Source organism: Prorops nasuta, unplaced genomic scaffold, assembly GCF_024137725.1.
Source record: "Prorops nasuta isolate Cenicafe-Biocafe unplaced genomic scaffold, Cenicafe_Pnas_1.2 PNAS00003, whole genome shotgun sequence".
Taxonomy (NCBI): domain Eukaryota; kingdom Metazoa; phylum Arthropoda; class Insecta; order Hymenoptera; family Bethylidae; genus Prorops; species Prorops nasuta.
This window is the reverse complement of record NW_027116800.1, coordinates 6,356,942-6,377,359: the sequence shown is the minus strand read 5'-3', so window position 1 is coordinate 6,377,359 and position 20,418 is coordinate 6,356,942. Positions and strand designations below refer to the sequence as shown.

The following is a 20,418-nucleotide window of genomic DNA, read 5'->3' as shown; positions in this document are numbered from 1 at the left end:
GGGTCATAATCACCATAAGAAATTATATATACAGATTTTAATTATCTTCTTCACAAATATTTTATTAAAATATTACAAACAATATATATAATTCAAAAAACACAAAAGGATTTGTAATACTGCCACTTCCATTTAATGCAAGAAATTTAGTTTTATAAAAATGAGTCTTATTTGTTTGATTTTTTTGTTTCGAACATTAGTAATGTTTTTAATAAAGTTATAAAATGTGCCAGCATATAGCCAAAAAATGCTCCTGTAACGCATGGAATGGGCCAAGCTTGCCATGGTCGATCCCAATCCAGTGGAATTACTATAGCACCGAGCCATGTACCTAATAAAGTTGCTTTAATATTTACTTTCACAGCATCTACTAGCAAACTTCCTTTTAGTTTTTGAGTAGCCAATAGAATACTTAGTGCTGTGTCAACACCTAAGTGTAAACTTGCTGGGACAAATGTCAATGATGATAATGTTATTGTAAGCATTATTGTCTCCTCACGATGAGTTAAAATTGGAGCTCCAAATAAAAGAATGACAACATAATAAATTAATGAAAGAGTTATAAGAAAAAATATAAACTTGAATATCTCTCTCAGAATTCTTGTCCAAAATCTTTTTGATTTTGAGGATGGTTTATATTCTGTCTTTGTAATTATAGTAGATTCTGATTGTAAGAGGGAAAATGATAGCTTTACAACTTCTGCAAACATTAAAACCAATAATATTGGAATGAATTTATAGCTGCCTATGTTGTATATATTATTATTGTATTTCAACAATATCAGAATTGCTGGGAAATAAATACATGTAAATGCAGAATAAAATAAAACCAATCTTTGCTCTGGTGACTTTGATATCATCATATTTAGTTGCATCACAATCTAAAAGAAACAAGAAAGTATATATGCAAAACTTATAAATATAACAATATAGTTTTGTTTAAAAAATTCAAAGTTCCTTCTAAAACATCATTTTAACTACTTACATTTTTTTGGTAGCCTCCACATACAGAATATATTTTTTAAAAATTAAATAAATATTTACGTCAATACCCATCTCTCTTATGCAATTTAACAATAAATATTATTTTTTAACTCATGTTTTAAATATATATATGATTTGAAAATATTTATTAGATATATGTGTGTGCATGAACAATAATTTTAACCTCTGTTGAAGTCGTATGTATTTTTAGGTAGTTTGGATGTAATAATAGAAAAACACTTATAACCTGTTTTGTATTTTGTATTAAAATTTAAATAATATATTTATTGGACACTTTTAAGATCTTATTTATACTCTAGGTTAGGAATACAGCAGTCAAAATGATTCCACGAATTTGCTCAAATTCTTATAGCAAAATCCATTTGCTATAGTTAAGTACTATTCAAAATAGTGGTGGGACGGCGACACTTTCAACTATCCTATTACCGCAACTTTTTATCTACAAGGTTGGCGGCACTGAGAGCACAAAGAGTGCTTCAATTCAATTCCATTGTATTTTAACGGGATCCCTCACGCCTACTTTATCGACAGTTCAAGTCAATAAACAATTAGTTTAATAAAATTCAAATGCGAAGCAAATTGAACAATCGGGCGTTTGTTGGACAATGTGCCAGTCCTAACGAGTCAAACGAACTTAAAAACACTCAAATTAGTTGAAAAATAACGCTGTACCATTGTGCTGCGTTCTTGAAGAGAGGTTACTTTTGGTTATTTCCACTTCAAGAACGCGGGACAGTGGTACAGCGTTATTCTTCATCCGATTTGAGTTTTTTAAAGCTTGATTGACTCGTTAGAATTGGCATTTTGTCACAAAGAAGCCCGTTTTTGCAATTTGCTTCGCATTTGGCTTTTATTAAACGATTTGTTTATTGACTTGTACTGTCGGTAAAGCACGCGTGAGGGATCCCGTTAAGAGATTGTTCAATTACAGATTGAGAAATGTTCAAATTCACAATATAAACACACCGCGAGCACGACGCAGTTACGTTTTTTACGAATTCTTAATTTATTTCGTTGTATTTTGATTGATTTTTTAATTAAAAACAAAAAAAGCACGAATATAGATCACAAACACAACGCGCGCACTGGGCACTGACGATATTCACAATTTCTTTACTTATTACAATGTATTTTAAGACATTATTTGATGATAAATTGGTAAAAGTTCGAATGTGGATCATAAACACACCGCGCGCACCACGCACTGACGTTTTTCACGAATTTTTAATTTATTTCGCTGTAATGTGGGAGATTCTTGGATTTAGAATGGAGGGGAGCACGGATTTCGCTGAACTCTTTGAAGAAAATCGTGGAAAGTGCAGAAGGGGCGCGCGAAAAGTGAGAAAAGTGAAAAAGGCCCGGTCGGCCCCGGTCGCCGTTGGAAAATTCGAAAGGCCGTCGCGGCGGCGGATTCGCAAAACCAAAACAAACATGGCGGAAAGCGGCCGGGCGGGGAGAGGGTAGAACCAGAGATGAAAACGGGAGTCGCATGGTGGTGGATTTGGTATTTTGGTAACCCTGACTCCTGAGTTCCTGAGGTATCTTTCTGGGATAAATTTAAAAGCCCTGTGTCCACGATCCACAAGAAATCGTTCCGAGTTCTAGTTCCGAAAACTGTTTAGCAAATCAATGTACGGCTTTAGTGGTAAAGTAACGATTTAATTGGCTGTATATTTCTCGAAATTAGAACTCGGAATGATTTCTAATCTTTCATGAGCAAAGAGTAAATCAGAAGTAAATATTAATTAAATTCTAAGCTTGGATATATGAATGTACATACATGCACATACAACTATCATTAGTGTTGTAATCTTAACGAAAGTTCGGTGAACATGCTAAATGCATGATTGACAAAAACCGAAGGTTAATAACCTGCAAGTGAATCGCACGAAAAAAAAATTGTTCTAAAAGTAAAGTGTATAATTTTAATTTCCCATAGTACAGATTAGTTTCATAGAATATTTGAATATGATAGGGAAAAATGAACAGATATTTGAAAATAATACAAATTTAGACCAAATTAAAGAAATTGCCAATAAAAGGCAATTATTACAGAATAACTATGCCCAGGTAAACTTTCAGATACACATAAATTAGTATATAGTTATAACAGTGATAAGCAGTTATTAACCATTGATAGGTACAAGAAGACATTGGGCGCTGCTTTGCTCAGTTAAATCAAATATTGCATCAGCGTCAAATGCAACTGTTACGCCAAGTGGAGGCAGTGCATACCCAACAATTATCTTTGATCCAAACTAGCTTAGAAACCCTGCCTTTGCTAAAGGTTAACTTTACTGACAAAATTATTTTAGAAGAACAAATTCAAAACTTTGGAAGAATCGAAGAATTTGGCACAAATAGAATAGCAGTGAAAGATACTGAACCATACAAAGTTGAATATTATCAAGATGCTGATAAGGATCATGTCAGTTTTAATAAATCAATTAATTGTGAAAGCAGCAAAGAAAAGCAGCTAGACAATTTGAAAAATATAAGCACTTATGAAATAAGTAATAAATTTGATCAAGTCGATCACAATTTTAGTAGCTCAAGTGATTCCAGTTTAAAATTAAGTTTAAATAATGACTTGAATTTTAAGCATGAATCATACATTCTACAGGAGTCATTAAATGCATCCAAAGATTTGAGATATTCAGAGAACTTACCATTGTGTTCTTCATTAAATATAGAAATAAAACCTGATATATTGCGTAAACATACTGAAATAATTGAATCTTTTGAAAATATCTCTTTTAACCCACCAGATAAAATGGATACAATGTGTTCAAACAATTTACATAATCCTGTAATTTTAATTAGTTCAAATGGTGAAGCTTCAAACACTACTTTTGTGACTAAAGAGATTCAAGAGCAGACTGAAAATTGTGATAATTCTTTAAGAGTATTTGCCAGAAATGAGGTTTGTATGTCTTCTGTAAATGGTGATTGTCAAGAAATCTCTAATTCTAGTTTAAGCCCTGAGGAATCTACAAAAAGTCAAGAAATGATATTAGAATCATCTGAGCATCCAAAACAAGTTCAGCAATGGCTCCAGCAAATTCTGGTTGAGCCAGAAACAGAACCATTTTATGAAATAGAGCAATTTTCTGAAATTTCTGAAGCAAGATTTTATAATAAATTTTCAGTGGAGACCTAAGTATTTAACAAGTAATATATTTCAAGAATTCTAAGAAACTGTTTTAACTATTTCTTCTTTTATTTATATATTGCAGAATTTGATATTAAGGTGTCCTAGTTGGGGCCAAAGTTCCATAAAATTGGAAAACAAACCAAAAAGTCTGATTTCTTATTGTAACATTCACACTACATTCTCATAATTTATTAAACAATTCATATTTAATTAAGTATAAACTAATTTACAATTTATATTATTTTATTAGTCAATTTACTTTTCTATATATAAAGTACAGTAAACAAGAATTTTTCCTAATGTTTTTAAAGGTGAACTTTTTGTTAGGAAAATTGGGAAAATTTTTGTATGCAAATCGTGTGTAAGGTAAACTATTTCTCATGTGTAGAAAATGCCGCATTCGCCTTCGGCTCGTGCATCAAACTTTCTTATTCGTGCGAAAAAGTCATACTATACGCATTTATTGCATAAATTACTATTAAACTAAACTAATATGTAAAAAGAATATTTTAATTTCTTAGAATATTTATTTGATTCATAACAAAAGAAAAATAGTCACTTTTACAGGTATGGTATTTCTATTTGTAGAATATTCAACATCTACCCATAGGTTAAATAAAATTATAAAAAAGGATTAACAAAAATGGGTATATTCTAATAATGGAAAGTTGTGAAATGTAACATTTTCAGTTTTCAGTAATCTTATAATCGATTAAAATTATACTGAATCCTATTGTACTTCCCATTGTAACGTATAATCTTTTACATACTGTAGTTACATATTTTCAAAATAAATAATATGCAGAGAAGTCTATTCAAAATACTTAAAGGTCTGCTTACAGCTTCTGAACAGTAAAGTAGTTAAAAATATAACTTTTTCTTTGCAAACATTTTACATCTGGTAAAAATATGCAATTTCTTTAAAATTCAATACAGTTTACTTTGTACTAATATAAATAGGCTAACAAGTTTGGTATTGCGCTACTTTCTTCATTATTATTAAATTATTTCTATATAAAATAATGTATCTCGGAATTTTGTCTACGTAAGTTTTTTTTATGCCATTGACATCGTTCAACGACCCAACTCCAAATTAAATATTTTATGTAGAAATATATGGTAATAAATATATAATCTACAAGTTTTGAAGAAGACTTATTCATATGTTTACTCAATTCCATATCAGAACATTTTAGAAAATAATCTGAATTATTTATACATGTTTAATAGCAAAGTACAGTATTTTTCTTATAACATCTTTATTATATTTTGTAAGATGGACTAAAATATAGAAGTTATTTTAGTTGGAATAAAATAATTTAAGAAAAGTCAAATCCTTTGTGATTATTCATGCATAGCAAACGCGTACATTAAGAGAATGTTATTATTTATTATCGATTTATATTTAAGTTTTTTTTTGCACTAGTAACAAAAGAGAATACGTCATAAAATATTAATCAATTAACAGTCCTTGGCTCACAGCTATAAAATTAAGTGAGAATACTCTTATTACTTTAACAAAAAAGTATCCCGAGCGACCATTCACACATTCAAACACGTATTTTGTTTACTCGCACACAGGCATACATTCACATTATTTTGAATAGAGTAGGAAATGTAAAGAAACTAATTGATTGATTAAAGCTAACCCTAAAATCAACTTGGGTCATAAAGAGAATTGAGATTCGGGAGTATATCTCTTATTTTTCAATCTTATCTGAAAGCTGTTAATCCATCATTTAAGTGAGACTTGGTAGAAAACCCAATCTTCAAAGAAAGACGGCACAAAAGCACTGTCCTTTGTGAAAGTTACTGGCTTGCAAAGTTGGGAAAGAACTTCTTCGTACATTTTCAAAGATTCTGGACACGATGCTCCGTTTCCCTGAAAATAGTTGGAAATATTTTATACGTCAGTTATTACAAATAATTTATTAAGAGAATAGCAAACTTACGTGTGTCATGTATTTACCAGTTGGCTTTAGTACTTTGATGGATGAATTTAAAATTAACCTAATAAAATTCCAAGCATCTCCATGGGGAGTAGTACTAATCGGTATATCCGTTAAATCTCCAAAAACATAATCAAATTGTCGCCCCTCATCAATTATATGGGCTAAGGCTTTCACGCAGTCGCCAACAATAATCTAAGATTTTTTATATACAATTTATAATCCAGTCCACATTTTTGAAGCATATAAAATACAATTACCTCATAATTTTCACCCTTCCTCTTATCTAAGCAATCGCCGCATATGCTTCTCATATGTTGACTGCAAGCTTGCATAACTACCTCGTCTATCTAAAATATTATCCGCTTAATAATTAATAATTCCAAAAATAATTAGCATCATAAAAAATAAAATTAACTTCGAGCATCGTCACAAATTTTGGCTTTTCCTTCAGTAGCTCCCATAATAAACCTCCATCTCCACCTCCAAGAATAACAATTTCTTTTCCGGTATAACTTTCTTTACCACGCTGCATTAGCGTCTCCGTATATATAAGATCAGCTTCTGACAAGTCTGAAACCAATTAAAAAAATTATTCAGAACTTTCTTATTAAGCATGTTTAATTAAAATAACTATGATTGCTTACTCTGTAGTTCGTCAAGTACCAGCAGATTTCCAAGGGATTTTGAGTGAACTATTTGTACTTTTTGATAAGGTGATCTCGCCTCGAATACTAGCTTATCAATGTCATATTCCAGCAGTCTTTCATCTTAGAAATAGTAAAATATATCAATTATTCTCAGTGAAAAAAATTAATTTAAAGAAAAATATTATACCATATTTGTATATATCATGCTAAAAAAGTGATGAAATCTCTATTTAAATAGGAGAATAACTAGAATAAGCACATTAAAATTTGTTAGTTAGCAAAATAGATCTAAGATGATATATATGTAAGAATATTGATATTGATACTGACATCAAATTAATGAAAAATTGCAGCCATGCAGGCTTAAAGCAAACAATAGGATCTTAATAAATTTTTACAAAAAATAATACATAAGATATAAATAATCAATGAAAATATTCTAATTGCTATAAACATAAAAGTAGTAGTCTATAATATGATAAATTTAACATCCCACAAAGTAACTATCTTACAAATTAATCAAAATCATAATTTATTTATATAATTTTTATTATTAGATACTTAAAATTTCATTAAAGATTAAATCACGTAAAATTTTCAGCAAAAACATACTATTCCTTTTGTTGTTTCATCTTAATATTATAATGAATTATTAGTTCAATAATAATTTCTGGATTGATACTGTGATCAACAGATCAACTCTAGACATTTTCTTTCTACAACTTTTAGCCAACCGTAAACATAATTATAAAAAAAACTCACCGGAGGTAATAAAGTATCTCTCAAAAGGTCCACCGCGTTTAACGGGAGTTAGCGTATGTGAACGCATAGCTGTTGCGGCTGCCTGCAACGCTGTCTCCAACTCTCTAGCCGACTATCATTGACCATTGAAACAAATTATACAATAAACAAAACGGAAGAACTATTGTTAAACAAGTTGTGTTCCTCCACAGTTAAAATACCATTGTATACATTATTGTATGCATTTTGCTTACACAGGCTATATGTATGAATAAAAGGAAGATAACAAACCAAGCTGATCAATAGTAAAAAGCCTTAGATAAATTTTAAAGGAAGAGATTACATTTTTTTATCTTTTATGGTTGTGCTGTTCAGATAGCTGTTAATGATGCTTAATAGCGCTTATTATGAATTTAAATCCTATTACTATCTGAACAGTAAGTAAAATAGTAATATTGGATGACGTATTTGATTATATACTTTTCGTTCAGGTTTGAAAAGCAGTTTTGGGTGTTGCATATGTATAAATATATAAAAATGAATAAAATGGTTTTGTGCTTGGGTGTCTATATTGGCATTCTTGGCAAGCAACCTAGCTCAAAAATCTATTATTAACAATCAGTAACTATTATAACTCTAATTGATATTCCATGATAATTCATAAATATATGATTGCGTTAAAATAGTAAACGAGGAACAACTATATTTATACAAAAGCAATTTCTACCTGATAATGTCAGATAGAGGTCATATATGGTTCCTCGTCTTACAGGTGGTAAACGTTTGCTGCGCTGACTATTCAAAGCCACAGCAACATCTGCTTCCAAGAATCTCCACTGCTATAATGGTCTGTCGGTTATACTATGTTTCTTTACTCTTTGATATAAATAATCAAGTTAATTCTATTGTAGACAGCAGCATGCAAGAATGAATAAATTAAACCAAAAAATGTGTATTTCTGTATCAAGCTATAAGCTGTTTACAAGTTAAAACTTATTTCAAGAACATGCTGTTCTACTAAAAGTTTTACCACAAGAATGTTATCTTTGTTTACAATGAAATCTTTTATATATAGATTTCAATTGTCCATTTCTTTATAATACCCCAGAGGTTTCTAAAATTCTGTTTATTTGATATAAATGGTTGTATCATGATTTTATCGATATAAAGATAGATAGATAATTTTATTATTATAGGGAGTTTGAGATGTTAATAATTTTCAATTTTGTTGATAAATTTTTTATATATAAACAATCATAAAGGTTTAATCTATACCTCAAATGACAATAGGGCCTCTTCTTCGTCCTGTTTATAATATTCGATGTTTAATGTAACTAATCCTTCAGTATATCCCCTTACAGTGATCAAACTTCCTCTAGGCCCGGTATATAAAATCAATAAGCTTCCGTCAATGTTCAGCTCTGTGAGAGGTTTTAGGCCTATAAAATGTTCACTCAAAACATTAGCGATTGTAGATTTTAAATTGGACCTTTTTTCTAAATCTGCTATAACATTGGCAGATACTGTAAAGTCAAGAAGAACTGTGTGTGCCACCATCGTAATAAAATCTAAAAAAAATATAAATGTTTGTAATGTAATGAAAAATATACATCAGATAGCTTTTTACAATTGATTATTGAGATTTTAATTTATTAATAATTACTAACTGTTGAGAAGACAATGAGATTTCTTTTTTAAATATAGTACAGCAATCATTAATAATACCTAACATAGCAAATTTATTGTAGTAAAAATTATATAATTCGAATAAACTATTGCAAATATTCACTTATCACATGCAGAACAAATTTAATCTGTTTCAATCAAAGTTAAATAGGATAATTAAATCATTAATATATCTAAAAAATTGAAATAAGAATATTTAACTGAGCTTAAAAATCATACTTACCGTATCTTATAATAATCGTTAATTAATCAAATAATTTGCAAGTTTAGACAAAATTCTATACGAACCGCTATAGTATAGCGATTTATGGAGCGCAATGAGAATATATATGTACATAAACATTCTTGTGCAAACTCAGGAGATACTGCAGAATGCAAACGTTTCCGTTTTGAGCCGGTTATAAAGAAAACTGTACAAACAATTATTTATTATGAGATGACATGAGTAATAATGAGTATATATAATGATCAAGGTTATGTTTTTAAAACTAAATGAGATTATTGATAAATTATCAAAACGAAAAAAAATTTATCTATAATATTATACATAAATGTAATATTTGCAGTGAAAGGAAATTTTCCACTCTACATTTACTTGTTTCGTGGCTCTAACAACGCGCGAAAACTGCAATCGACCTGGAAATTGGAAGTTGGAACTCCTGAAAGTGGAAGGTGGAAGCTGAATAATGAGTTGGAATTTGGAAAGTGGAAATCCTGGACCTGGAACTCCTGGAATTGGCTGGAGCTGGAATGCCTAGAACAGTGGTCGATATGGATTTACTCAGATTGTATCATGTGGATCAGCATTCGGCGGTTAATTTATACACAAGTGCAAATATTGTGTGTATGTACATACAAAACAAACTGTTTGCTCCTTCGTGACATACGGTATAAACAATTAAAAAGTTTAACACTTTCACAAATAGGTTGCCAGATCAAGTTAACAATTGTGATAAAAAATATTTTAATTTTTAAAAAATATCTGTAAATCTTTTGTTTACTGTCATGACACAACAAAATTACAATTTAATGAAACACAAATTCGAAAGCAAAGTGTTGTCGATTATACGCAATGGTGGTAAGTCTAACAAATACTCAAGATTCACACCTACCAAACAAATCAAATTATTATTAAAAATATTTTCAGAATATACATTGAATACAGTTAATAATTATGGAGATAACATTTTGAGTACAAGTGTAGCCAATGGTTGCTTTAACATTTGTCAAGAAATTTTAAAAGATAAGAAAAATTTTGTTGCTTTAAATAGAAAAAATAAATTTGGATGGACACCTTTAATGCAAGCAGTTCGTAATAAAGATAGCAATATATTCAGATTGCTTTTGAATTTTGGATCTAGCATAAATGAGTATTCTTATCTTGGTAAAAATTAAAAATTATTGTTCGACATTTTAACTAATTTTTATTTACACTAGTGATTTTTTAGGAATGTCTACTTTGGCTTTAGCAAGTGCAATAAGTGAAGAAATATTTGAAATGGTATATAATGCTTGTCCATCAGCATTAAAAGACACAGATAACGATGATATAAGTCCATTATGTATAGCAGCTATGACAAACAATAAGAATCTATTCTTTAAACTTATAGATTTGGGTGTTACTCCTTCAAAATCAAGTAGGTAAAATAAAAAAAAAATGTATAGTTCGGTTTATAATTAAAGTTATTACTATATTTATAGGTAATTATACACATATTATGATGAAACAGTCAAAAGCTCCAGAGATAGCAGCAATGGCTAAACCATTTTTTGAAATTGAGGATTATTGGAATGATATTAGTGACAATATAAATACAGAAGATGAATCATTAGATGGAAATGATATACCAAAATCAAATAATTGCACTAAAATACCACTAATTCTTATAAATAATTTAAAAGTGTTACAAATTAATGATGATTCACAGAAGAAGATACTTTCAAAAAATCAGGAAACATTAACTCCAAATTTTGATTCTGATGGGCAATTTCCTGCATCTCCAAATTTTTGTTTTACATTGAATAGTAAATCTCCCCAAAAAAATTTGTTTTTTCCAAATAATATAAATACTGAAAATTTGTTAGAAAATCAAAGAAACTTAATAGATATAAATAAGACTCCAAACTGTGATAAGTTGAAGAGGATTATTTATGATAAAGATCATTCAACCCCAGAAAAAATAGACTTCAGTTCAAATTTTAGTTTTAACAGTGACTTTAGTCCTCCGTGCTCTCCACAGAAGGATAGTGAGGAGCATGCTTTTGGTGAAGATACTCCCACTCCACCACATTGCAAAACACCTCCCAAAGGAATAATTCTAAACTCAAATCAAACTGAAATGATTTTCTTGCTAGAAAGATTTAATTTGAGTGAATATATTCCAGTATTTTTAAAAGAAGAAGTAAGTTGGTTATTAATACCATGATAAAAATGTTTTAAAATATGTTAATAGGTCTTGACAATAATATTTCAGGTGGACATGGATATATTTTTAACTCTTAATAATGAAGATTTACAAGAAATTGGAATTGAGCAAGAGAGTGATAGAAAAGCTATACTGACTACTATACAAATTTATAAACAGGAATGTGGTTTGGATGATAATGATCATTAAATGTGATAATTTATATACTTGTATATTTTATATTATAATAATACTGAATCATATATTTATTACTATTAATTTACAATGAAGGCTTAGAAGTCTTAATATGAGATAAAATATTATTTATTAGAATAGCTTTTGAATCTTTAGATTTATATGGAATAGAATGATCATTTAACCAAAGTTTTAATGTTGAGATTGTCACTTCATTCAATTTATTTAAATCAGTCATAATTTTAATGTAGTTATCTCTAGTCTGTAATATTTTAAGTTTTTATTAGTATAACATTTATGAGTTATTTTTTTAAAGTTATAACATTTATGTTTATATTTATTTACCTTTAGAATGTTATTGCTCAATGAGGATAAATTAAGTCCTGACTCCTTTTTATATTTTTTATATTTTGTAGTCTGGAAAAATTATATATTTATATATTGTGAATAATTATTATCATATATGTATAGTGGAATATAAATTACTTGAGTATTGTTGTCAATTGAAGACGAAGCTTTTTGTTGTTTGAAATACCGTGAAATATCCCTTTCTTTAGGAATAACTATAGTACGACCCTTTACTTTATCATCTGCTTTATATTTTTGTAAAGTCGAAGAATCAGTGGATTTACTATTAGAAAACGAAGCTTGGCCTTCTGTTGACTCTTTTCCTACGGATAATTGACTACTTTCCGATGTACTTTTTTCCGCCGTTTTAATTTTCTGATGAGTTAAAGGTAATAGTGGATTCTTATATTTAGCAGAAAATTCTAATCCTGGAGTGAAAATTTCATTAATTTGACTTCTCCCTTCTTGACATATTATTTCTGAGAAGCGTGGTAAAGATAAGCGTTTAGGAGTAAATAAAGATTTTTCTACGGCATTTCCCTTTATAATAGACTGCCGCAAATTGCATTTTTCTTCGATTTGGTTTATAACTATTAGTTTTCCACATATTTTTGATAAAGTAGATACCATGTCTTGAATAAATTTGAATGCTGTTGATCTTAAGTCAGGGCATTTAAAAGATTTTAAAGGCTTAAAAGCTAGACAGATGTGTGGGTATATAAAACTGTAGGGATTTGGTACTGGAAATTGAATTTCATAAAACAAAATATTATCCGCAGTTGTTGGTAATCTGTATCCATACTAAAACATTTAAATTAGTAATTATTTGTTAGAAGATAATAAGAATCGGCTCGACCAAGCCTAATTACCTAACTATTTAGTTAAATTGATGTAGTTCATATAACAAGAGCTACACCACTTAAACCAAGTAGTTGGTTAATCATGCTTCCTCGAACCGGCCCGAAGCCTATTAATTTTATTAAGATGATTTATATAATTACCATATTTTTCCAATGTCTTCTCAATTGTGTATAATCCGCGAATATACTTTGTGGAGGCAATTGTTTACTAATTGACAATACTCTTCCTTTTTTCATACTACAAATAGAATGTAAACGCGTATACTATAATTATAAAATATATATATAATATCATATACATTTTAACTCCAAACCTAGGTAAAACGTATACCCATTGGGAACAAAAACTTTTTAAACTAATATATCCATTAGAATCTGCTAAAAAATCTGCTATTAATAATTTCGGTAAATTAAAATCCTCCAATTGTAAAGTTGCAATTTTAACTTTCTCCGCTTGAATTTTTAATTGCACTAAATTATCTGAAATTTGTATCTTATGAATGAGCATTCCTATTATTGTTAATTTTAACGTTAATACCTGCAATTGTAATGCCCATTTTCACAGAATTGAGTGCATCTTTTGATAAATAAAAATCTTTTCCTTCTATATAATAATCTTGTACATTATTCCATAAAGGAGCAATTTTAGCTTTAATTGTATAGCTAAGGCACGCTTGATAAATTTCAGGTCTTACTTCCTTTGGCTTTCCAAACTAAAAAAATAGTACTTAAATAAAATATTAACTGAATTAATGCTAAATTATTTAAATGTAAAATTTTACTACAGAAATATTTAGATTTCTTAGGTGAGCTTGCAATTCCCCTTTTATAAAATAGTCAATTGGAGTTATAACAGATATGGATAAATTATCATAGCCATAAATTGGTGAAGCTATTATTTCTGGTATAAGAAATATAATTAAGCTAAAACATTATGCATATTGGAATTAAAAATATATTTACGTGTTAGGCCAAGTTTAATAATATTTTATGATAATATTAAAACACTTTACCGACACTTCATAGTTTGCCAATGGAATTTTGATTTTGCTGATGAATCTAATATTTCCCCCCAATTAACTTCACATTTTACCTCATATAAATCTTTTATATTTGGAATAGAACAATTGTACAATACAGATTCCAAATGATTATCCATTGTATAAAATGTTTCTAATTCTAAATATATAAAATTCTAAAAATATTGCCACTCCAAATCGTTGATTCGATCTATTCAAATTCAAAAATGTCGAATAATCGTTGTTTAAGGAAACTACTTGAAACAGCTTCAAGTTTCTCAAATTTCTTGTCTAATAAATTTAAAAGTAAAAATTTCTTAAAATATACTCAAATGTTATAAAAAAAAACAAATCAGAATTAAGTTTCACAGATAAATATTGATAAGATAAGGTTTCGTTGGTATCATTTTTTTTAAATATAATAATGATATTTAGCTGGGTAGGCGCTTTATAAAATTTGATTTGTTTGGTCAGTTTGAAAAATTTTTGACTGATCGACCAATCACATATGACTTATACTGATATTGTTTAAAAGCCCGCCCATCGCTCATCTCCAATCAGCTGACATCATTCTGTTTAAATCTTTTTAATAGGAACTTCCCTTCCCTCATACCGACACATTCAAACTACTTTAAAGAGAAATTCGAAAACACGTGTCGACTGTATTTTGTATACGTAATAGTGTTACTCGATGATCCATTTGAAATTTATTATACTATTTTAGTGATGTGTGAGCTACTCTTTCTAGTAAAATAGTCACATTTAAAAAAAAAGAACATTTTTTTTTAATATTTTCTTTTTAACAATTTATAATCTTTGTTTTTTTCTGTTTTTTCGTTGATAATACGCCCGTATCGACAGTATCGACACACGTTTTTTAAACTGTAATGTCGGTATGAGCATCTCTTGAATCTCTTCTCTCATGCCGCATGGCGCATTCCCGCTTCCCGCATCACGCCGATCTCACCGTCACGACATCTTCATTTTGCTCAATGCTCAGTGCTCACGGTGCCCACCAGCGTTGCCAAGTGTAGTATAATTATACTACCGTAGTATAATTTTCCTATAACGTAGTATCCTTAGGATACTACGCTACAGTTTCTGTTCCCTGCGGGATCCTACGCTATAGTTTCTGTTCACTGCGGGATCCTACGCTACAGTTTCTGTCCTTGCGGGATACAACCAATGCCAGGTATGGCTTTTTCTAATGTTTCGATGCATTTAGGAACTGCTTTAAAAAGACACCAGCGCTCTTACTATGTAGTACTAATACGCGCGCCTATGTATAACTCATCCTCGCTTATCTCGTATATACACAATGGGAAATTAAATCATATGTAGCTCAGGCATCAGATAGTGTAGTAATGAATTAAATAATATAATTCAACCCGGGAAAGAAAACTATAGTATAATTAACGGGAATCCATATACCGACATTACAGGGCGAAAACTATTTCGCATGCAGCGTCGTCATTTGTTGACGGATTGTAAAGTTATTACAGGTTTTTGGGAATGCCAGAAGCTTATCTCCTAAGTTACGTTAGGAAAATTAACAAAAAATGAAAAAAAATTTTTGTTTAAATAAATATATTAACATTATTGAGAAACAACAATTAAATCGCAAAATCCCCCAACGTACTTTACTAGATAATGTTCATACGTTTCCAAAAAGTCCACAAAAATGCAAATCTGTCAAGAAATGACGATGCTGCATGCAAAATAAATAATTGAAGAATTTCGTGTTGGCGACTTCCCGAACAAGAAATTCTTCCATTATTTATTTTGCATGCAGCATCGTCATTTCTTGACAGATTTGCATTTTTGTGGACTTTTTGGAAACGTATGAACATTATCTAGTAAAGTACGTTGGGGGATTTTGCGATTTAAATGTTGTTTCTCAATAATGTTAATATATTTATTTAAAAAAAAATTTTTTTCATTTTTTTTTAATTTTCCTAACGTAACTTAGTAGATAAGCTTCTGGCATTTCCAAAAACCTGTAATAACTTTACAATCCGTCAACAAATGACGACGCTGCATGCGAAATAGTTTTCGCCCTGTAATGTTGGTATATGGATTCCCGTTAAGGTGTGGTGTGCTCTTGGCACTTCTACAAGATTCCCAAAGATCAGAAAATTAATTCGAATCATTTACTAATCGGAAGGGATCTTGTAGAAGTGAGCCCCCCCACCACGACAAGGTGGCACACCGTCGGGGAGGGAGGCGGCGCCGCCTCACCTGAAACAAAAAGAAAACAAAAATATACTTGAAAAAACGAGTATTTAACCCGAAATGTGGAAGGATTTTCAAAGAAAATATTTCCACATTTCAGATTCTGATTAGCAATTTCAAAGACAGATAAAGATATAAATTAATAAAGCATGCTAAAAAAAGTGAATGAATAGAGAAACTAACTAAATTGTTACTTCTTTCCAGCGGTTAGTTGAGAAGCTTCCTCCTCTCGAGCGTGAATGTTAATTCACACAAAGGTCAACCAGATCTTGACTGATACTCTCCTCAGTGACTAATTACCCTTACATTCTTTGTCCCTTGGTGTGGATCCGAGTTGTCACACAAAGAACTACTACGTCGAGGAAACGATTTACACATCAATAAAGATGGACCCCTATTAGGTGAACTTAATGAGCCAACATCGAGAGTCCACAAGGACAAAGTAAGTAAGAGTTGACAGTCACTGAAGGAGGATCAGCCCGAGCCAGTTGACACTCGAGAGTCCACTTCTCAATAAACACCTGTACTTGAATTAACAATGAATGAAAGTAATAAAAGTAAATTTGCCTATCCTTGAAATTATTTAAATAAATGTGGACTTAAGTAAACGGAGAGTGTTTACTTCCTACTCCTTGGTAGCCTTGTCCTATAAGCGTCCTTCCTAAAACATAAAATAAATTAAACAAGTATGAGAAATAAGAAAAGAATGTATTTGCCTGTACGTCTTCCTCCAACGACGGCTCGATTCCGAATGATGGTTTGACTCACTCCAACCCAGGATGGTAATGGCGCATGATTGGTGTCGATTCGTTATAGGGTTTATGTCGTTATTGGATACGGGGTCACTATCCATGGTCCTCTAGCGCTCGACCTGAAACAAACAAAAAAATTAGAATAAATTTGGAAAAAAACGAGAATTCAACCCGAAATTTGGAAGTATTTTCAAGGAAAATATTCCCACATTTCAGATTCTAATTAGGAATTTCAAAGACAGACAAAGATATAAATTAATAAAGCATGCTACAAAAAGTGAATGAAAACAGAAGCTAACGAAATTGTTACTTCTTTCCAGCGGTTAATTGAAAAGCTTCCTCCTCTCGAGCGTGAATGTTAATTCACACAAAGGTCAACCAGATCATGACTGATACTCTCCTCAGTGACTAATTACCCTTACTTTCTTTGTCCCTTGGTGTGGATCCGAGTTGTCACACGAAGAACTACTACGTCGAGGAAACGATTGACACATCAATAAAGATGGACCCCTATTAGGTGAACTTAATGAGCCAACGTCGAGAGTCCACAAGGACAAAGTAAGTAAGGGTTGATAGTCGCTGAAGGAGGATCAGCCCGAGCCAGTTGACACTCGAGAGTCCACTTCTCAATAAACACCTGTACTTGAATTAACAATGAATGAAAATAATAAGATTAAATTTATCTATCCTTGAAATTATTTAAATAAATGTGGACTTAAGTAAACGGACTGGTAATTAAGCCCTACTCGTTGACAGCCTTGTCCTACAAGAGTCCTTCCTAAAACATAAAATAAATTAAACAAGTATGAGAAATAAAAAAATAAATTATTTGCCAGTACGTCCTCTCCCGATGATGTCCCGATTCCAAGTGAGGGTTTGACTTGGTCCAACCCAGGATGGCAATGGCGCATGATTAGTGTTGGATTTATGTCGATATTGGGAAAATGCGGTCACTATCCATGGCTCTCTCCCGCTCCAACTGAAACAGAAAGAAAACAAAAATAAAATTGAAAAAACGAGTATTCAACCCGAAATGTGGAAGGATTTTCAAGGAAAATATTTCCACATTTCAGATTCTAATTGGGAATTTCAAGGACAGACAAAGATATAAATTAATGAAGCATGCTACAAAAAGTGAATGAACAGAGAAGCTAACGAAATTGTTACATCTTTCCAGCGGTTAGTTGAGAAGCTTCCTCCTCTCGAGCGTGAATGTTAATTCACACAAAGGTCGACCAGATCACGGCTGATACTCTCCTCAGTGACTAATAACCCTTACTTTCTTTGTCCCTTGGTGTGGATCCGAGTTGTCACACGAAGAACTACTACGTCGAGGAAACGATTTACACATCAATAAAGATGGACCCCTATTAGGTGAACTTAATGAGCCAACATCGAGAGTCCACAAGGACAAAGTAAGTAAGAGTTGATAGTCACTGAAGGAGGATCAGCCAGAGCCAGTTGACACTCGAGAGTCCACTTCTCAATAAACACCTGTACTTGAATTAACAATGAATGAAAATAATAAGATTAAATTTATCTATCCTTGAAATTATTTAAATAAATGTGGACTTAAGTAAACGGAGAGTGTTTACTTCCTACTCCTTGGTAGCCTTGTCCTATAAGCGTCCTTCCTAAAACATAAAATAAATTAAACAAGTATGAGAAATAAGAAAAGAATGTATTTGCCTGTACGTCTTCCTCCAACGACGGCTCGATTCCGAATGATGGTTTGACTCACTCCAACCCAGGATGGTAATGGCGCATGATTGGTGTCGATTCGTTATAGGGTTTATGTCGTTATTGGATACGGGGTCACTATCCATGGTCCTCTAGCGCTCGACCTGAAACAAACAAAAAAATTAGAATAAATTTGGAAAAAAACGAGAATTCAACCCGAAATTTGGAAGTATTTTCAAGGAAAATATTCCCACATTTCAGATTCTAATTAGGAATTTCAAAGACAGACAAAGATATAAATTAATAAAGCATGCTACAAAAAGTGAATGAAAACAGAAGCTAACGAAATTGTTACTTCTTTCCAGCGGTTAATTGAAAAGCTTCCTCCTCTCGAGCGTGAATGTTAATTCACACAAAGGTCAACCAGATCATGACTGATACTCTCCTCAGTGACTAATTACCCTTACTTTCTTTGTCCCTTGGTGTGGATCCGAGTTGTCACACGAAGAACTACTACGTCGAGGAAACGATTTACACATCAATAAAGATGGACCCCTATTAGGTGAACTTATTGAGCCAACGTCGAGAGTCCACAAGGACAAAGTAAGTAAGGGTTGATAGTCGCTGAAGGAGGATCAGCCCGAGCCAGTTGACACTCGAGAGTCCACTTCTCAATAAACACCTGTACTTGAATTAACAATGAATGAAAATAATAAGATTAAATTTATCTATCCTTGAAATTATTTGAATAAATGTGGACTTAAGTAAACGGACAGGTAATTAAGCCTTACTCGTTGACAGCCTTGCCCTATACTTGTCCCTCTTAAAACTTAGAAAAATTAAGCAAGTATGAAAAGTAGAAAAATAATTAGGATATTTGTCAGTACGTCCTCCTCTGATGACGGTTTGACTCCAAATAATGGTTTGTCTTTCTCCAACTGATGGAGAAAAGGGTACAGGGTTGGTATGAATTCCATATCGAATATATATCGATATTGGACTGTTTTGCCACTAGGAATAGTCCGCTTCCACTCCACCTGAAAATAAGAAATGTTAATAAAATTTGAAAAAACGAGTATTTAACCTGAAATATGGAAGGTTTTTCAAACAAAATATTTCCATATTTCATTTTATAATTTGGAATTTCAAGAACTGGCAAAAATGGTATTTAATACGAAGATTCTACCAAAAACATACGATTTTAAAAAAAAAGGGAAAATGGTATTTGATTCTAGTTATTAATTGAGATGCATCTTTCTCTCGAGAGAGTGAACGTTAATTCAATTAAGATGTGCCTTTATTAGTTGAACTGGACGTGTGGGAAGATAGAATCTCCGTGGAAAATGAAGTTGAGGTGATTCCCTTTATTTTAAAAGGAATTAAGAAACCTGAAAATGATACCCTACCTAATACCGAAAACTATAATGACTATCTACTTCACAAAGCTAAAGAGCCTACATATAACGCCAATCTAAACCTAATGAAAAACAGAAAATAAGCGCAAAATAGAAATAGACGATACGGAGGATCTGAAAAACATTAAAAACAAAACAAGAAATGATTTTAACCGAAGAATGGCCAACTGTAACCTACTGATAGGTTTTTGGTCATTCTTTAGTTAATAAAAAAAATTTCCACGGTTTTACCCGTGGGACTCACTCATTCAGCGAATTCCCAGCCATAATTCATACATATTCTGCGATAATACCGAAGATGGGAATTGTGATGTTGATGGCGATGAT

At 31.2% G+C, this 20,418-nt stretch overlaps 5 protein-coding genes across 11 annotated transcripts; 2 read left to right on the top strand and 3 right to left on the bottom strand.

Annotated features, from left to right (window-relative positions):
- Positions 1–47: 47 nt before the first annotated feature.
- On the bottom strand, positions 48–1,343 carry PIG-F (phosphatidylinositol glycan anchor biosynthesis class F). Its single transcript, XM_066747519.1, has 2 exons — positions 986–1,343; positions 48–881 (listed from the first exon to the last, which is right to left on the bottom strand). The coding sequence occupies exon 2, from the start codon at positions 873–875 to the stop codon at positions 168–170; it is 708 nt and encodes a 235-aa protein (XP_066603616.1). The 5' UTR covers positions 876–881; positions 986–1,343; the 3' UTR covers positions 48–167.
- Positions 1,344–2,588: 1,245 nt separating this feature from the next.
- LOC136786047 (uncharacterized) lies at positions 2,589–4,973 on the top strand. 2 transcript variants are annotated; one of them, XM_066747516.1, is made up of 3 exons: positions 2,589–3,075; positions 3,146–4,165; positions 4,242–4,973. In XM_066747516.1, exons 1-2 carry the CDS (start codon positions 2,974–2,976, stop codon positions 4,163–4,165), a joined length of 1,122 nt encoding a protein of 373 aa, XP_066603613.1. In that variant the 5' UTR covers positions 2,589–2,973; the 3' UTR covers positions 4,242–4,973. The 2 variants fall into 2 exon arrangements, with proteins under 2 accessions (XP_066603613.1, XP_066603612.1); XM_066747515.1 differs by having other exon boundaries at positions 3,146–4,176.
- Positions 4,974–5,112: 139 nt separating this feature from the next.
- Positions 5,113–9,668, bottom strand: Sms (spermine synthase). 3 transcript variants are annotated; one of them, XM_066747513.1, is made up of 8 exons: positions 9,409–9,668; positions 8,775–9,067; positions 7,521–7,632; positions 6,756–6,878; positions 6,527–6,681; positions 6,369–6,458; positions 6,112–6,303; positions 5,113–6,041 (listed from the first exon to the last, which is right to left on the bottom strand). In XM_066747513.1, the coding sequence occupies exons 2-8, from the start codon at positions 9,054–9,056 to the stop codon at positions 5,895–5,897; spliced, it is 1,101 nt and encodes a 366-aa protein (XP_066603610.1). In that variant the 5' UTR covers positions 9,057–9,067; positions 9,409–9,668; the 3' UTR covers positions 5,113–5,894. The 3 variants fall into 3 exon arrangements, with proteins under 3 accessions (XP_066603610.1, XP_066603609.1, XP_066603608.1); XM_066747512.1 differs by lacking the exons at positions 7,521–7,632; positions 9,409–9,668 and adding exons at positions 8,227–8,338; positions 9,167–9,267; XM_066747511.1 differs by lacking the exon at positions 9,409–9,668 and adding an exon at positions 9,167–9,267.
- A 95-nt stretch (positions 9,669–9,763) lies between these two features.
- LOC136786043 (ankyrin repeat and SAM domain-containing protein 3-like) lies at positions 9,764–12,408 on the top strand. 3 transcript variants are annotated; one of them, XM_066747507.1, is made up of 6 exons: positions 9,764–10,029; positions 10,112–10,263; positions 10,333–10,569; positions 10,634–10,822; positions 10,887–11,587; positions 11,639–12,408. In XM_066747507.1, the coding sequence occupies exons 2-6, from the start codon at positions 10,191–10,193 to the stop codon at positions 11,798–11,800; spliced, it is 1,362 nt and encodes a 453-aa protein (XP_066603604.1). In that variant the 5' UTR covers positions 9,764–10,029; positions 10,112–10,190; the 3' UTR covers positions 11,801–12,408. The 3 variants fall into 3 exon arrangements, with proteins under 3 accessions (XP_066603604.1, XP_066603605.1, XP_066603603.1); XM_066747508.1 differs by having other exon boundaries at positions 9,764–10,263; positions 11,660–12,408; XM_066747506.1 differs by having other exon boundaries at positions 9,764–10,263.
- On the bottom strand, positions 11,871–14,029 carry LOC136786044 (uncharacterized). 2 transcript variants are annotated; one of them, XM_066747510.1, is made up of 6 exons: positions 13,532–14,029; positions 13,308–13,473; positions 13,135–13,231; positions 12,272–12,934; positions 12,131–12,202; positions 11,871–12,047 (listed from the first exon to the last, which is right to left on the bottom strand). In XM_066747510.1, exons 1-6 carry the CDS (start codon positions 13,548–13,550, stop codon positions 11,871–11,873), a joined length of 1,194 nt encoding a protein of 397 aa, XP_066603607.1. In that variant the 5' UTR covers positions 13,551–14,029. The 2 variants fall into 2 exon arrangements, with proteins under 2 accessions (XP_066603607.1, XP_066603606.1); XM_066747509.1 differs by having other exon boundaries at positions 13,308–14,029.
- Positions 14,030–20,418: the final 6,389 nt, after the last annotated feature.

Excerpts from the sequence above, each read along its gene's own strand:
- PIG-F (XM_066747519.1), bottom strand. The coding sequence starts at position 875 with ATGCAACTAAATATGATGATATCAAAGTCACCAGAGCAAAGATTGGTT.
- LOC136786047 (XM_066747516.1), top strand. The coding sequence starts at position 2,974 with ATGATAGGGAAAAATGAACAGATATTTGAAAATAATACAAATTTAGAC. Across the intron at positions 3,076-3,145 it reads TACAGAATAACTATGCCCAG|GTACAAGAAGACATTGGGCG; the intron begins GTAAACTTTCAG and ends AACCATTGATAG.
- Sms (XM_066747512.1), bottom strand. The coding sequence starts at position 9,215 with ATGATTGCTGTACTATATTTAAAAAAGAAATCTCATTGTCTTCTCAAC. Across the intron at positions 9,068-9,166 it reads ATCTCATTGTCTTCTCAACA|ATTTTATTACGATGGTGGCA; the intron begins GTTAGTAATTAT and ends TATTTTTTTTAG. Across the intron at positions 6,459-6,526 it reads AATTTGTGACGATGCTCGAA|ATAGACGAGGTAGTTATGCA; the intron begins GTTAATTTTATT and ends ATAATATTTTAG.
- LOC136786043 (XM_066747507.1), top strand. The coding sequence starts at position 10,191 with ATGACACAACAAAATTACAATTTAATGAAACACAAATTCGAAAGCAAA. Across the intron at positions 10,264-10,332 it reads GTCGATTATACGCAATGGTG|AATATACATTGAATACAGTT; the intron begins GTAAGTCTAACA and ends AAATATTTTCAG. Across the intron at positions 10,570-10,633 it reads AAATGAGTATTCTTATCTTG|GAATGTCTACTTTGGCTTTA; the intron begins GTAAAAATTAAA and ends GTGATTTTTTAG.
- LOC136786044 (XM_066747509.1), bottom strand. The coding sequence starts at position 13,501 with ATGCTCATTCATAAGATACAAATTTCAGATAATTTAGTGCAATTAAAA. Across the intron at positions 12,935-13,134 it reads GAAGACATTGGAAAAATATG|TATGGATACAGATTACCAAC; the intron begins GTAATTATATAA and ends TAAATGTTTTAG. Across the intron at positions 12,048-12,130 it reads TGAGCAATAACATTCTAAAG|ACTAGAGATAACTACATTAA; the intron begins GTAAATAAATAT and ends AAAATATTACAG.